The sequence below is a fragment of the Centruroides vittatus genome, unplaced genomic scaffold (assembly GCF_030686945.1).
Source record: "Centruroides vittatus isolate TY-2023 unplaced genomic scaffold, ASM3068694v2 contig_370, whole genome shotgun sequence".
NCBI classification, from domain to species: domain Eukaryota; kingdom Metazoa; phylum Arthropoda; class Arachnida; order Scorpiones; family Buthidae; genus Centruroides; species Centruroides vittatus.
This window is the reverse complement of record NW_027122193.1, coordinates 370,147-385,804: the sequence shown is the minus strand read 5'-3', so window position 1 is coordinate 385,804 and position 15,658 is coordinate 370,147. Positions and strand designations below refer to the sequence as shown.

Sequence of the window (15,658 nt, the reverse complement as noted above, 5' to 3'; positions counted from 1 at the left end):
ACGGAAACGAGAAAAACGCGTGGGAAAATTCTTAAAAAAATTCCCACGGTTTATCTCCACAACTAACTGGTAGAGCCGAGTCCGACTGTTCCACTGTTAAGAGGTTAATAGGGGACGTGAAGCTTTCAGGAATGTTTTAGCTGTTGTTACGAGCATTAATCCATTAGGTCTGTATCAGTTAGGAAACAAAGAAGATTTTCTCGATCGACTTTATGCTCGTAATGAACTTACGATTTTTGAGAGTAACTTTATTAACATTAAGGACTTATTATCAACTTCATTAACACTTCGCTCAGTATCACGTTAACATCTGGAAGTAAGCAAAGGTTTATAATGTCTCACTGTAAAAGATACTGTGTTGATAAAAAAAGCAAATGTCTCTCAAAGAAAATAAAATGCAACTGGAAATGTCACGGTAATAGCTCTTGTAAAAATAAATAACTGTGCAACATTCTCGATTCTCACAAAAAAGATTGATCTATTTATAAAAGTTTTTCCGACAAAGTAATTATTTTTAGTAAATTAATTGTTTGAAGATGTTGACATATCGAGCACCACAATAGATTTTCATGGATGGTTGAATGTTGTTGATGGCGTTTGGAACGTCAGTAGAATCATGCTCAGCGTTTCAAACGCTAGTGTCAAACTTTTAGGCTTACAGGAAAGCGGCGCTGAACGACTGATGTACACGTGTCCGCGTTGAAAACTTCGGCCTCAACCTCGCTTGTATTTTAATATGTGTTAATAATAATTTGTGCTATTTCATGTTTAATTATGATCTTGGACTTTTCTTTTGCTTAAAATACTTTAAATAATCAATATAGTCAAACCTGTTTTTATGCGGTGTTTTTTTGTGCGATTTTTTAATGCGATTTTTCATTTGTGTGGTTTTTTTGTGCAATTTTTTATTCGTGCGGTATAGTTGGCGACTAGTCTAATTCGTTTTGTCATGTCTCACGTTGACTTATTATAGCTAAATAAACTTATTATAGCATAAATTAACTTATCATAGCAATATTATTGTATGAATATGCGAAAAATGAAATAATTTATTTTTTAAGTTAACAAAACACCACCTGGAGAAAAATATGTAAAATCATTGATAGACAAGACGATGCAGTCAAGTGCTGACATCTGTTGTCAATAACTACGTCTGTTTTAATTACGTTAATTAAACCTTCAAAGTGCTTTCACATACCTGGACCATTAAAATAAAATTCATTTCAAAGTGTACATTGAAGGTAAATGTACAGTACTGTATTATTTTTTCTATTTAGATATAAAATTTTAAGATTTTTATTTTATGTTTAGACATAATCCCTGAAAATGAATAAGGGCAAAAACAAAGCGAAAAGGAAGGTAATTTCCTTAGACACTAAGACTATGATTTTAAAACGAGTTATTTTCTATGTGAGACTTCTTTTATGCGGTCCCTATCCACCGCATAAAAACAGGTTTGACTGTATTCACTTTATACTACTGACTATCAATAACTGTACTATTTACACTTCTGATTAAATTTTACATGAAGTGTAATCACAAATTCCAAATATTTAAGATACGATAGAAGATACGACAACGTTCCTTAATTTAAATATATCTACTAAGTAAACTTGAATTTATAGTGAATACGAAAAACGATACAAAACAACAATTGATTTCAAAATATCTGTAACAAATAACAGAATCAATTTAATTAAACTGTGATAATCGCTAATCTGTAATATATACGTGATTCCCGTTGTGATACGCGTGAATGAAGTTCGATTGTTCTCTCTTCAACCGGAGAAGTTAGTGTACGTCTGCCGACATCTTCTATGATAATTACCTGTATTCTTCAACTTTAATAATCCCGAGAATACGGAGTGTAGAGTTGAAGCCATCTACCAGTAAAATTATATAAAATTCTTATTCATATGGACCTAGATATAATTAACAGGTAAAGAGCGTAACTATAATCTACACACAATTTTAAATAAAAACGTATTTTCTACAAACTACCGTTTCTCTTATGACGTTATTTTTAAACTGTGCATTAATATCACGCATAATTTCAGAACCGCCGAAATTTTACATATAATATTTAAAAAACAGAATCTGTAAAACTACCTTCAGAGGGATCCTCTTATCGACGTAGCAGAAGCCAATGGACAGACACAAAGAAACTTTTCCGAATCTTTTCATGAAATCCAACACCTATAAAAAATTTATGTTAAATGTATTAAACAAATAAAATTTATAACAACAATAAAATCAAAATAACTTTTAGTTTTTGTGGCAAATCCAAATGGCAATTTGCAAATTGCCGAATGTCTCGAAATCCGTTTTGCATCTAAAATATTAAAACAAATACAATTAAAATATTTAAAATGTTTCAAAATAATAACAATAATAATAAATACCATGAAAGCAATACAGCATAGAAAACAACCCGATATAATGCAGATAAAGGAAAGAACAATCATCAGCATGAAAATCCAAATTTTTACCATCTCAGGCATATGAATATACAAGTAAGCGTAATACGAAAAGCTCGTTCCCCAAATTATTCCGAAATAAATAAGATCGAAAATCAGACCGAATTTTGTGTTCAACTGATTTATAAAATTCCACAATTCTTGGTGACGGTTCATCAAATCTTGCAATTCTTTTCTTAGATTTCTGTCACTGCTTCTTATTACGCAGAACTCCGAACAAAGTTCTTCAAACTCTCTGTAAGAGACATGTAAGACTAAACCAGTCAACAGTAAACCATGTGCTATGCCTCCTATAATTAAAGTCGTTACAAATCCATATACAACAGTGCATATTGAAGTTTCAAATTGAAACTGTTGCTTTTTTTCAAAAGCCGGAAAATAAACATTCAAGTTGACATATTGAAAAACGATCGTTAATAATATGACGATGATCGAAACAGAGAGGGAACAGTTTCTTATTAGATCATTATTCTGGACGATCATTTTTTCATAGAAACACTCGTTTCGTAGTTTCGTAATCAGATCGATCTTGTTGTGGCTGCTAAAGGTCAGAGTGATCGAATAAGTAAGGAATAATACAACAAGAGAAATGTTTATTATTTTACCATCGTCTTGAAATACGTCAAACAATCCAAGACACAATGCGTATTCGCCTAAACGTGGTAACGATTGCCACATTAAAAGAACAGTGAATTGCCAGAATAGATACTGAAGGCATCGAACGTAAAAGTTGGTTAAGTTCGGATATTTAAGTTTGTAAATTCGCCGCATACAAGAACAAATTCGGAATGGATTCCAGCCGTAAACCAGAGACGTGGTCCAACAGGGTGCGAGGAAACAGCACATGCAAATTTTTTTCTGGATATTTGAATCCATTTTGCGGGTGTTTCTGCGGAACTTAATGTACTGGTAAACAGAAATTTACTCGAAATGTTGGAATATATAACGACGCTAGTTTAATTTTTATGCTATTCTAATCAACCAATAGAGGTCTTTTGAAGACGTGCGAAATTAAATATTCTGAAGCACGATCAATCTTTTATCTTATGGCAACTCTATGTAATGAGTTTACTTTATTAATTGAATGGTGTATTTGTTTACCTTAGACGAATACCAGTATCTTGTAGAAATGTATTGAACGTGTCATTATCTGAGTACAAGAAAATGAGATCGCTCTCAAATAGTTTATTAACTATTTTAAAAGCTTATCGATTACAAAAGCATTTTAATTTCGAATATAAATTACGAAATGTCTGTGATATTCGTTATATAACGCTATAATCAGATCAGATTTTCGTAAGCATCAATTAGTATTTTGTTCAGGGGCCAATTCTTTTAACATGCGCCGCATGCTTAATAGAAAGTTTTGATTGTCAATATACTTTTTATATGAGAACAAATATGCCAATAATAATTTATTCTAACGTAAACTCTCGTATCATCTCTGTTCACTTTTACATTGGCAGGTAGCTGCTAGCCGTTTTAAGTTGGTGCCATGCTTGCGGGAAGTGGATCGCATGCTAGTACGGAGGTTTGCCGCGGCAAACAACTGCGTGCGCAAGACGTTATTCGAAGACAATTTTAACACGGCCAGATTGTATCGAAAGCTTGCGGTACTCAATTAGCCTATATGTATTGTCTATAGGGGCGGATTTACATAGGGACAAATAGAGCTTAAGCCCTGATCCTCCTGTGTCAAGGGCCAATAAAATTTTAATACTTTTCAATTGTATTTCATGTGTAGATATAATGGGCTTTATAATAGTCCATACTTTTTTATTCACATCAAATAAGGTTTTTGCCTATTGTTTAGTGCTAGAGATAAACCTATTATTCTTATTATAAGTTTCAGCATGCCCATAAATTTTAGTCAGGATTCGCCCAGAATCTTAAGATGATAACGAAAAAGCACAAAAATAAATTGAGAATGAGGCTTGTGCTTGTTGACAAAAGCCAAAGGAATTTGCATCGTATAGTTGTCAGGTCACTCCCGATATTACCATCGAAAATTAAAGTAAACATAAATAATTCTGTAATGCGTTTAAATCGACTGATTTTGGCATTAATTGGGGATATATTAGAGTTTATTCTTATATATCGGCTGTGTTAAAGCAGTTATTTAATTTTATTGGAGGAGCATCTGTCGATTGGTGGCTTCGTTACTGATATTTTGTACTTTAAAGGCAAAGTGCAATTCTTTAAATTTCCTCAATAATTATTCCAGAGAATTGTGTAGTTGTTGCGTGGAAAAAGATATTTTTCGGGAGTAACATTAAACTTCCTTCAGAAGTCCGTTATTATCCTATGTTGATAATTTTCTTTATTTATGTACCGAACTAGGTTTAATTTGGGATTTACTACAGTTTTACAAATCGCGGTAAACGTGATATGGCATCATTTTTTGTACAGTACGTAAAAAGATTACACGATGGATATTTTGTTAACGGGTTTATTAAAGAGAAGCAATACATCGATCGATGGTCGAAAGCGATACTCCGTGACAAATGGAAACTGAGCAACAGTAGTGTTCTATGCCTCGGCACTTTGAACCTAACTGTTTCTACACAGTTAGGTTCAAAGTGCCGAGGCATAGAACATTTTATCATTTTAAATCTTTATACCCATCACTGGAGCTTCCCCCAGCGTTTTGCGTTCTCAGGGACCTCCTCCTTGGTATTGTTGGAGACCGCACTTTGCACAAACAAGTGCTGGAGATGGCCCATATGCTGTGCTATAACTCGTTTTTTCATGTTCAATGGAGCTGTTTACACACAAAAAAGAGGAGTCCCTATAGGGAGCCCGGTAGCGGGAGACTTGTGCAAGATGGTCATCAGACAATTGGAGCAAAAGGTCCTGCCGCACTATCTTCATGACATCATCTTATACAAAAGATATATTGACGACATAATCATATTATTGAGAAATGTTCCTAATGTGTCGGCATTTGTGGATGCCGTTAATGACAACCCTTATAGCTTGACCGTAGAATTGGAACAAGCTAACAACACAGGGGTCCAATTCTTGGATCTAAACATCAGCATTGAAGGACCGTCTATACAAACTTCGGTCTACCGTAAACCTGGTACGCCCTCTCTTTACATCCCTGTTGGGTCATGTGACCCTTTCCAATACAAGTCCGCCGCTTTCAACACGTTAATTAAGAGGGCGTTTTCGCATTCGTTCACTCCAGCAGCACTGGCCACCGAATTGGAGCATATCAGACACGTAGCGACCATCCACGGGTACCACAAGCTTATTAATAGATTAGTTAACCGTCACCGTCGCACAGCACGTATCTCCGACATCCGCTCACGTCTCGGCAATCAACCTGAGGATGAGACACGGATCCCTGTCACATATAATCCGTACGTGGCGACGTTATATAAGAGGATTAACCGCAAGCGCCGTATTAAGATCGCATACAGAAGACGTCCCACCATCTTGGACATACTCCGTAACGGGAAGGATCCACCCGACTCCAACAGACTTCCGGGCGTTTACTCCATTCCTCTTAAGGATCACAGGTGTGACAGAAACCTTGTTTACATCGGCTCAACCAAAAGATCATCGGGGATCAGATTACGAGAGCACAATGCGGATATTCTCCATGGGACAAATTCTACGGCACTCTCAACTTACGCCATTGATCCGGACATCGAAGCGGCCCTCAACCAAGCCAGGCTTATCATCACATCGCCTCACGCTGAACACCTGAGGTGGTTGAAGGCTATCTCCATTTAGAAACACAGCCGCACCACCTCGTCCATTAACTATAAAGAGGAACTCAATTTGTCCACCGCTTGGCAGACCCTCATCGACACGGACCTTTAATCGCCATCTACTCGCACCGTATGCGCATGTCTGACCAGCTGCATCGTGAGGCATTCGATTTCGGTATAAAAATAACTCGTTTCATTATTCGATCTACGTTCCTCGTTTTTTACCGTCTTAAGAAGAACTACCAAGTTCGAAAACGTTAACGAAGATTTTTCGTTTTGCGTCCAACACCGGTAAAAGGTTCCCGAAAGTGTGGTTTACATCCCCGGTGTTCCATAATCGTATGTAGATACTTAACTTTATTAACATTCGGGACTTATCCTCAACTTCATTAACACTTCGCTCAGCATCACGTTAACATCTGGAAGTAAGCAAAGGTTTATAATGTCTCACTGTAAAAGATACTGTATTGATAAAAAATGCAAATGTCTCTCAAAGAAAATAAAATGCAACTGGAAATGTCACGGTAATAGCTCTTGTAAAAATAAATAACTTTGCAACATTCTCGATTCTCACAAAAAAGACTGATTTATTTATAAAAGTTTTCAACAAAGTAATTATTTTTAGGAAATTAATTGTTTGAATTGTTGACATATCGAGCATTACAATAGATTGTCATGGATGGTTGAATGTTGTTGAAAAGTAACCAAGTTAAATTTCTGTATGTGGAAAATAATTTTGTTACCTACTTGTATAAGTTAAATAAATCATAACGAAAAAAAAGTTTTATTTTTTTATCATCACTTCGTTATTAGTTAACATCCAGAACTTGCGGTGGCTTCTAACCATAATAGCGAGGTTGAGGCCGAAACGCCGCTTTCAACGCAAAAACGTGTACTTCGGACAGTCAGCGCCGCTTTCCAGTAAGTCTAGAAGTTTGACAATGGCGTTTGGAACGTCAGTGGAATCATGCTCGACATTCCAAATGCCATTGTCAAACTTCTAGGCTTACAGGAAAGCGGCGCTGAACGACCGACGTACACGTTTCCGGGTTGAAAACTTCGGCCTCAACCTCGCTAATTAATCCGTCGCACGGTGGTTTTTAACTTTAGCAGCTGATTTTTTGTCATGGTGTAGAGTTCATCGAGCACCTACTGGTACATGTAGTTTGACCTTTAGCACTTTTAAGCAAAACATAAAAAAAAAAAGACAAATGTGTATTTTTCTCCATACGTTTTATTTCTTTGAAATTTTTTAAATTAAGTATGAAAAATTAAATTTCTAGGAAATCTTGTAAACTAATGTTGTTCGGCATTAAAAATTGTAAACAAAAACGTTTCGAAGATAGACGTATATAAATTATTTTACAGTTGCACGAAAGTATATGCTAACAATGCATACATCGTCCTGACCAAACAATACTCTGCACTTAATAATTTGCAAATTTCATTATTTCTTGTCAAATTATAACAGTGACAATTATTGTCTCGTTCCAGCAATGGCATCGATTAATATACAATGTTTTAATGGCCAAATCGATCTTAATTTGCACGATTTTCGTAAATTCAGCCGTCTGTTCAGAGAATTCATAAATTCTTATCCTCAAACAGGAACTTTGAAAGTCTTCTTTCCTTATTCCACCGAATTCATGCAACGAGTTATTCAGTAAGTGTCTTTGAAAATAATTTATTTCTAAGCTTTCCATTGCTAAAATTATGATAAATTCGGAAGGTTTTACTGATATTTTTTTATAGGTTTAAGGAATCAAAATATACTTACATAGGAACAATCCAAGAAGCAATGAATCTGTATCGATTTGGAAAACATTATGGCGCTGTGGACTTTATATCTATTTGCTATACAAATCTTTTATCAAACATTAACTTTAGTAACATTTTTATTATTTACGAATTCGCCTGGAAAGTGAATGCCTTTGGTATAATGTACGAGTGTTGGAAATGGTTCGACTGTAAAGGAAGTGAAATATTTCGAAGAAATGAGTATTTACAATGCAGCGAGATCACAATAAACACTCTTCTCTCTCGTCCGATATACGAGAAGTTAAACGAATCCAATTTGTTTCGCATCGTGTACAACTGGGCTAACAACAAAGTTACTCCACACACCAATTTAAGAACAGTTATCGAACCATTCTTGTCTAAAATTCGATTCCTCTCCATGGAAAAAGAATGCTTTGAACGTAACATTTTCAACGTTGCAAAGGAAAAGGTCTTAACCGACGAAGAAATCGAAGCAATCAGAAATTATTTCTCGAGTAAATTCAAAGACAAGTCTAAAATCCCAGCCAACCTCTGCACAGACGAATACGTGAGAGATTATCGCTTCTATTACACTTTGTTTCATTATAACCATCGAGTTCAAAGGAGATTTAGCGAGTATCTTGAAGTGAATGCGCAAATGGAGTTTAATTGCGAGATTTCTGTAAAGGAAAACTGTTTTATTTACAGAATTCATCTCCCCATAATTCACTCTAAAGAAAAACGTATAAAGACCTACGTAGACGTAAAGGTAGTCGGCGGTAACAGGGAATTTACAAAGTATGTGGAATGCGACAGAGAAGGAGAAGGGGTGTTGAATTCTGCAATATTCCTGAGAAGAAATTCGGTGAGTCGACTCAACGCCAAAATCGACCGCCAAGATTTAATTCCAGAGAACCGGTTACAAATTAAACCCGATAATTATTATTTCCTCCAAGAACACAAAAGTCCAACTGCTAAAGATGATGATGACGAGGAAAGTCCTAGTTTTCATTTCGAGGTCGATCTTTATTTTTAGAGGGCACAAAAATAATTAAAAATGACTTGAGCAAGAATAATGTCAATCGTTTCATTAACTGAGTTTTTAATTGAATTGATTCACTACTTTCGAAACCTCCTCTTATATTTAAGATAAATGTGACGATATAAATGAATTTCTTTTCTATTGGTTTCACTGGAATTAAATTTCCGATTACAAAACTAAAATTAAAAATAAACGTATAGATTCTACAATACAAACCTAAAGAAAAATATACTAGTGAGTAGCATTAAAATTCTGAACAATAATTAGGTAATTGATGTTAAAATATACTACCATCTTCCAGACCTAGCCTCATTAAGAAAACATCAAAATACATCGTTACGATCGAAATACATAACGTTGTCCTGTACATACGACTTATGTATTTCGTATGTATTAATGTATTACTCGTACTGTACAGAATATACTCATGTATTTTTCATATTGCGTAATTCGAAATTTCGAATGAGACATGTAAACGTTTCAAAAGTACTCGAGGGTAACAGTTGTCCTGTGAAACTTCGTCGTGTGTTGAATAAAACATGTTTTCGAGTCCAGATTAGCCCCGCTACCTCGTGCGAATGCTGATCAGAGGCTGAATCATAGTTTGAAGCTTCAGGCATAAGGGGTCGTTCATAAATTACGTAAGGTATTTTGGGGTGGGTGGGGGTCAAAGATTTCTTACGATTTCTTACTTAGGGATAGGGAGGTAATAAATCTCGTCTTACGTAATATTTTTATTTTTTAATCTCGTTGATTGGTGGAATTTTGAATTTGGCGTTAATTTGGCGGTTTCTATTAAGAATGCTCGTTGTACTAACGCCATCTTGTGTGACGTGATAGAGTAATAACGATAGCAGACTCACGCTCTACACAATTTTTATCATGGGAGAAAGGCCGTGTGGTGGTTTCTCTCTCTCTCTCTCTCTCTTTTTATTAGAATAAGTGAATCACTCCTATGGGCGTACAACACTAAGAATATGTAAACCAAAATACATGATACAAAGTAAACATAAAATTAGTATTCGGCTTTTAATGAAAACTAAAATGTAAAACTAGAAATTAGAAATTATAAATAGTCTTTTCTTCCATATATTTTGAACGTAATTGTAAAAAGCATCAAACAGTGGCTTCTGAACAAGAATGTCGAGTGGACATGGACACCTGAGACCAAGCGTAAAGATTTCTAATTTCAGAATAAGTCTATCTTCATCGTAAATTGGACAATGATAGATCATATGGTCGACGGTGTGTAGGTTTTCTGTAAAGCAAACGCAAGAGGCAGTTTCTGCTCGGTTATACATCGCCAGGTAGCTTCTAAAATTACCATGCTCAATAAGAAGTTGAGCAGTAGCAAACTTTAAATGGTGATGAGAACCTGCATTCAACACTAGGAAAATAAACTCTTGTTATTCTACCAGTTTTACCGCTTAACCATTCTTGATTCCACTTTTATAAGTTTTAAGGCTAGTACGTGAGAGAGGGATATTAGTGTAGTCTAAGTCAGTGTTCTTTTCAGCTGACATAGCCTCAAAGTCGGCTTTTTCATTTCCTAGTATGCCACTATGACCAGAAACAAATATAAAAGTTATCTTATTTACAAAATTTTTAATGTGGTGCTGGATATATGTGATTTTATTGCTATTTCAATTGGGATTTAATAGAATCACTGACAGAATTACTGTAAATATTGATAGACAGAGTTTTGTTTGGTAGTGAAGTGACCCATTGAACAGCTTGGTAGAGAGCATCTTCTTTAGCTTGATATGTGGGGGTATCTGTACCTTCTAACATATTTCGGGCAAAATATGTCAGTTTGGAGGAAGATACAGATACTTGAGCAGACATGGGGCTTTTGGACCCATCTGGGTAGATATTAATGTCTGCACGGTTATCCATGGAGGAAGCAGATGTCACCAAATGTACCCTGGGGATAACCTTGTTTACAGGGTGATGATCAGAGATAGTAGGGTAATTGCAATGTGATAGCATATGAACAGCCGTAGATAGGAGTAGAGACCATTGTTGAGCTTTGATGTTTGTAGATCTGATGTAGTAGTTTAGAACCTTTCTACGACAGATAGTGGCAAAGAAAGGAGCTTTGCTAGTATCAGAGAGGCATTAGTAGAAACAGTTCTGTAGCACTTTGAAATTCTGATGGCAAATTGTCTTTGAAAAGTAATTTAATTTACTTGCTACTGAATTTTTACTAGTTACATAATCCCAGCTAGAGCTGCATAAAGTAGCATTGGTTGTATTGCCCCATTATATATAGTTTTACAAGCTTTATGATTTAGTCCCCAGGTGTGCACCTAGCACATTTTATTATCATGTAGTTTATTTTCTTGACCTTAGCCAAGATGTAATCAATATGGTAACGGATGTGGTTTCTCTCTATTCTCTTTTGTTTTTTTTTATATGACGTTTCTGTTTACACATGCGCTAGCTAGTCGATCTGTCAAAGTTTTTTGTGTCCTTTTATGAAAATTAAAATTAATATAAAAATGAATATTATGACGTTGAATAATGATGATAATAATAAAAAGATTGTTAATAATTAAAAAATAAATTTTCTTAAAATAAATTGTTCATTCGAATTCATTACATTTTTTTATTTTTAAATTTGTTCACATAAAGTCTTTTATAAATAATAGTATATATTAACTAATTAATAATTATATATTTTGGACCTAAAGTTTTTAGGGATTCATACAAAAATTTTTTTGTTACAATCATTTTATAAAATTGTCTAAATATTACGTAAGATAGGGAAGGGGAGGGGGATCAAAGAAAATATTACGGTTTCTTACACAGAGGTAGGTGGGGTCTAGAGAATGGGCCGAAATCGCCCTTACGTAATTTATGGACGGCCTCTAATGTAGAACGTTGCATTCTTTTATCGCTCGTCCCTCTCCCTTCCCCTCCCCCTTTTAAATTTTGCTCTCGGTGGCTTCTTTCCCTTTTTCATCCGGGTCCCACACTGACAAAGTAAAGTTTTTAAGACCTAACGACTTTTATCGGCCGAGCGTAGGTTTAATGATGAGTTTTTGGTCACCTGAGTCCTGCCAATCAACCTGATCTTGGGCTTTGTGAATAAAACTTAGGCCTAGTTGAAATACAATACAATACAATACAGAACATTTAGCCGTATTCGAACAATTCGCTTTGGAAAAAAATTCGTGAAAAAGTAGTCTCTTCGAAACTCAATTTGTTGTGTGTCCAAGTCATCTTTGGCGTTACACTAGTATGTTTTCAGTATTTAGGCTGCAATTTAAATAGATTGTAGACCTATAAATTCCCACTGCCTCGCTGCCCCATCTTAATCTCGAGAACGGAGTAAAATAGATGAAAGTCCAAATCAGATATGGAAAGAGGCACCTATATAGTTAACTGAGAGGAGTTAGATGATTGTGTTGTCGTCAGAAACAGCACGATGTACAGAGGCAACACACGACTAATTTTAGGCGGAGAGCATATAATTAAAATTATGATTAAAAATTGCATTCCAGTATTATGACGATGAATCAATAGATAATTTTTTAATTTTCTTCATTCTTGATGTGTTTGGTTAAACAAGAATTGAAACAAACCTTACATTTCTCCTTTATTTCATGCTTATAAAACGTTTAAAATTCAATGTAAAAATTAGACATCAAAATTGAATAAAACAAATTATAGCAACGTGAAAATATACAAATATAATTTGTCTGTAATCAAAATTTACAGAGAGTAAAAAACTTATCAATGAATTTTATGTATTGTGTGTACGATAATATGATTCATCGATATCAAACTTTTCATTTTACCCAATTAAAAGATGTATAAACACGGAAATTAAAACATTTCAAATTAATCTTCCGAATACCACAAAACATCGATTAATGAATCTTGTGCATGATATTGTAACAAAGATAAGTCGCTCTATTCTATTTTGTAACCTCCTCCTTTCCCATATTTCACCACGTACAAATCTGCGAACTTTAAGATAAAGGATAATAAAACACTTTCGACGAACAGCAAATAGGGGTTAAAATGTCTGTTCCGATTCCATCGCTCCATGTTGAATATCTTTCTTCTAAAATACGAAATAAATTTTTTATAAAATTAATTAAAATACACAAAGTAGTACTTCCAATTAACAAATGAAACACTCTTACGTCAGCAATCTGATAAATTCCAAAATCCACGAAGTTGTCGTCGCTAAGGTAATCAACAGAAGAAATCTGAATGTTTCGAGTATATTGAATGCTGGATAAACGTCCTTTATTATTACAATCGTTGAAGTGACAAACAAGTTGACCGAAATGCTGAATATTATCTGGGGAGAAATACAGCAATGAGTTGCGTAACTTTACAGGCCGAAAAAATTAAAAATCCTCGATATAATAGGATGTACGATCTCTCGTTTATCTCTCCACCCCTTTGATCTTTAACCACCAAAATTTAAAAGAATCGATCCGCTATAGCGCAAACCTTCCATCAAAATTTCAGAAATTTTTCGACAATAGGTATGGGAGTTAAGCCTCTATGAGGATAAATAAAGTAGTGCCTTCCCACTGACTAACATTCTGGCATACAGAGTCTAAAAGTTTTATAGGTTACACCCTATGAAATTTCGAGACTGAGTATATATATCCGAACTCGGGACCGAGACGAGTTTAACGCTACCCTACTTTTGGACCGGAGATAAAAAATAAACTTATGATATTTACGATTCGCTACCTTTCACAATGCATTCTACGCCATTTTAGAGTTTTCCACTAGGTGGCACTATTTGTAGTTCAGAATGTATTTTCTTTTGTTCAAGAACTACCGTGAATCAATAACTAGTGACATTAAACACTGAGCGGCCTGCCGGCGGCTCCCCTCTGGGAGGAGTCCGTTGGGAACACAAACAGTCGAATGCCACCTAGTGGAAAACGCTGAAATGGCGTAGAATGCATTGCGAAAGTCAAGAAATCGTAAATATAATAACTTTATTTTTTGTCTCCGGTCCAAAAGTAGGAAATCGTTGAACTCGTCTCAGTCCCGAGTTCAGATATATATGCTCAAAGTCCCGAAATTCCACAGGGTGTAATCTATACGACAGCCCGGAATCTTTCCAATCATTTTCATTTCTCGACGTTTAAAAAAGTTCCCCGCGAATCTGGAAATGCAAAATTCGGGTGTACTATAGATTACCACCTATGGAATTTCAGGACTTTGATTATATATTTGAACTCAGGGAACCAAGACGAGTTCAACGGTACCCTATTTTTGGACCGGAGACAAAAAATAAGAAAGTTATCACACTTTTTAAGTTACCATACTTTTTTAATGCTCTCATGCAGACGGCACCGTAATTGCTAGTACTGCCATCTTGCGGTAAAGTCTGCAAACCATGACTTCGGACTACGGTCATCTCCCGGAGGGTTAAACAGCCGCGTTTCTTTATGCAGCACTCGAGAAGCGCTTTACAGCGAATACACTAGAACTGGTTTCTAATTAGCCAACACTGCTCGTGACGTCATTTCGCTACACTCGCTGCATAAAGAAACGCAGCCACGCGCGATACGAGAGCGGAGAGAGCGACGCGACTTCCGATCATCGCGCGATCGCCGGAAAAAAGTATGATAACTTTTTAATTTTTCGTCTCCAGTCCAAAGTAGGGTATTGTTGAACTCGTCTCGGTCCCCTCAGTTCAGATCCCCCTACTTTTGGACCAGAGACGAAAAATAAGAAAGTTATCATATTTACCATTTCGGTTAATGTTAATTATGGCAGTGAACATGGCGGCCATTCTGACTGTTCGTGCTCTCGACTGACCTCTCGAAGGGGAGCCGCCGGCAGGCCGCCATGTGCTAAACGTTACTAGTTATTGATTCACGGTAGTTCTTGAACAAAAGAAAAAACAGGAGGTAGCGTTTGACTGTTCGTGCAATTTCTTACCTTTCACGGAACTTTTTTAATGGTTTGTAGACTTCACCGCAAGATGGCAGTACTAGCAACTACGGTGTCGTCTGCTTAATTTTCTTTTTTCTACGCAGCAATTTTGAAAATGAACTTTCTCAAGCTAGCATTAGAAGTAATCAAAGATAAGGAAACATGTATCGAGTGGTTACAAGATCAAAGTCTCCTTCGTGAAGCAAAAAAGTGTAATAGATGCAGAGAGTGGATAAAATTAGAAGTGTTGATAATGGAGATAATGGCATAAAATGCATTTAACGGCAAGCGACGCGACTCCCGATCGCGATAGCGAGGCCGACTTAGCGGAGAGAGCGACGCGACTCCCGATCATGGCGCGATCGCCAAAAAAAGTATGATAACTTTTTTATTTTTCGTTCCCAGTCCAAAAGTAGGTATCGTTGAACTCGTCTTGGTCTTCTGAGTTCAGATATATACCCAAAGACCCGAAATTCCATAGGTGGTAATCTATAGTATCCCCCAAAATTCTTAGGGGTGGGTCATTTTTTTGACCGATTGCTATTCTTTACCTCTCTTAATTGTAATACAAGGGAAAGTAAAAAATAACATTATTCAACAGAACAGAAATGATGACGGTAATTAACAATAGATATATGGAAACGTGAATGTCTGGATATTTTGTCAATTTCTTGTAAAACAAAACGTCATTGAATGGTCCCTCTCGGCGTTTAGACATATGATCTTTTTCAACTGAGAAGTTT

At 35.7% G+C, this 15,658-nt stretch overlaps 1 protein-coding gene and 1 long non-coding RNA gene across 2 annotated transcripts; one reads left to right on the top strand and one right to left on the bottom strand.

Moving 5' to 3' along the window:
- Window positions 1-1,718: 1,718 nt before the first annotated feature.
- LOC136975278 (uncharacterized) lies at window positions 1,719-2,418 on the bottom strand. Its single transcript, XR_010880773.1, has 3 exons — window positions 2,264-2,418; window positions 2,110-2,196; window positions 1,719-1,883 (listed from the first exon to the last, which is right to left on the bottom strand). It is a non-coding gene; the product is annotated as an uncharacterized lncRNA (long non-coding RNA).
- A 5,263-nt stretch (window positions 2,419-7,681) lies between these two features.
- Window positions 7,682-9,161, top strand: LOC136975344 (uncharacterized). The gene is made up of 2 exons (XM_067270399.1): window positions 7,682-7,859; window positions 7,949-9,161. The coding sequence occupies exons 1-2, from the start codon at window positions 7,693-7,695 to the stop codon at window positions 8,988-8,990; spliced, it is 1,209 nt and encodes a 402-aa protein (XP_067126500.1). The 5' UTR covers window positions 7,682-7,692; the 3' UTR covers window positions 8,991-9,161.
- The last annotated feature ends 6,497 nt before the right edge of the window (window positions 9,162-15,658 follow it).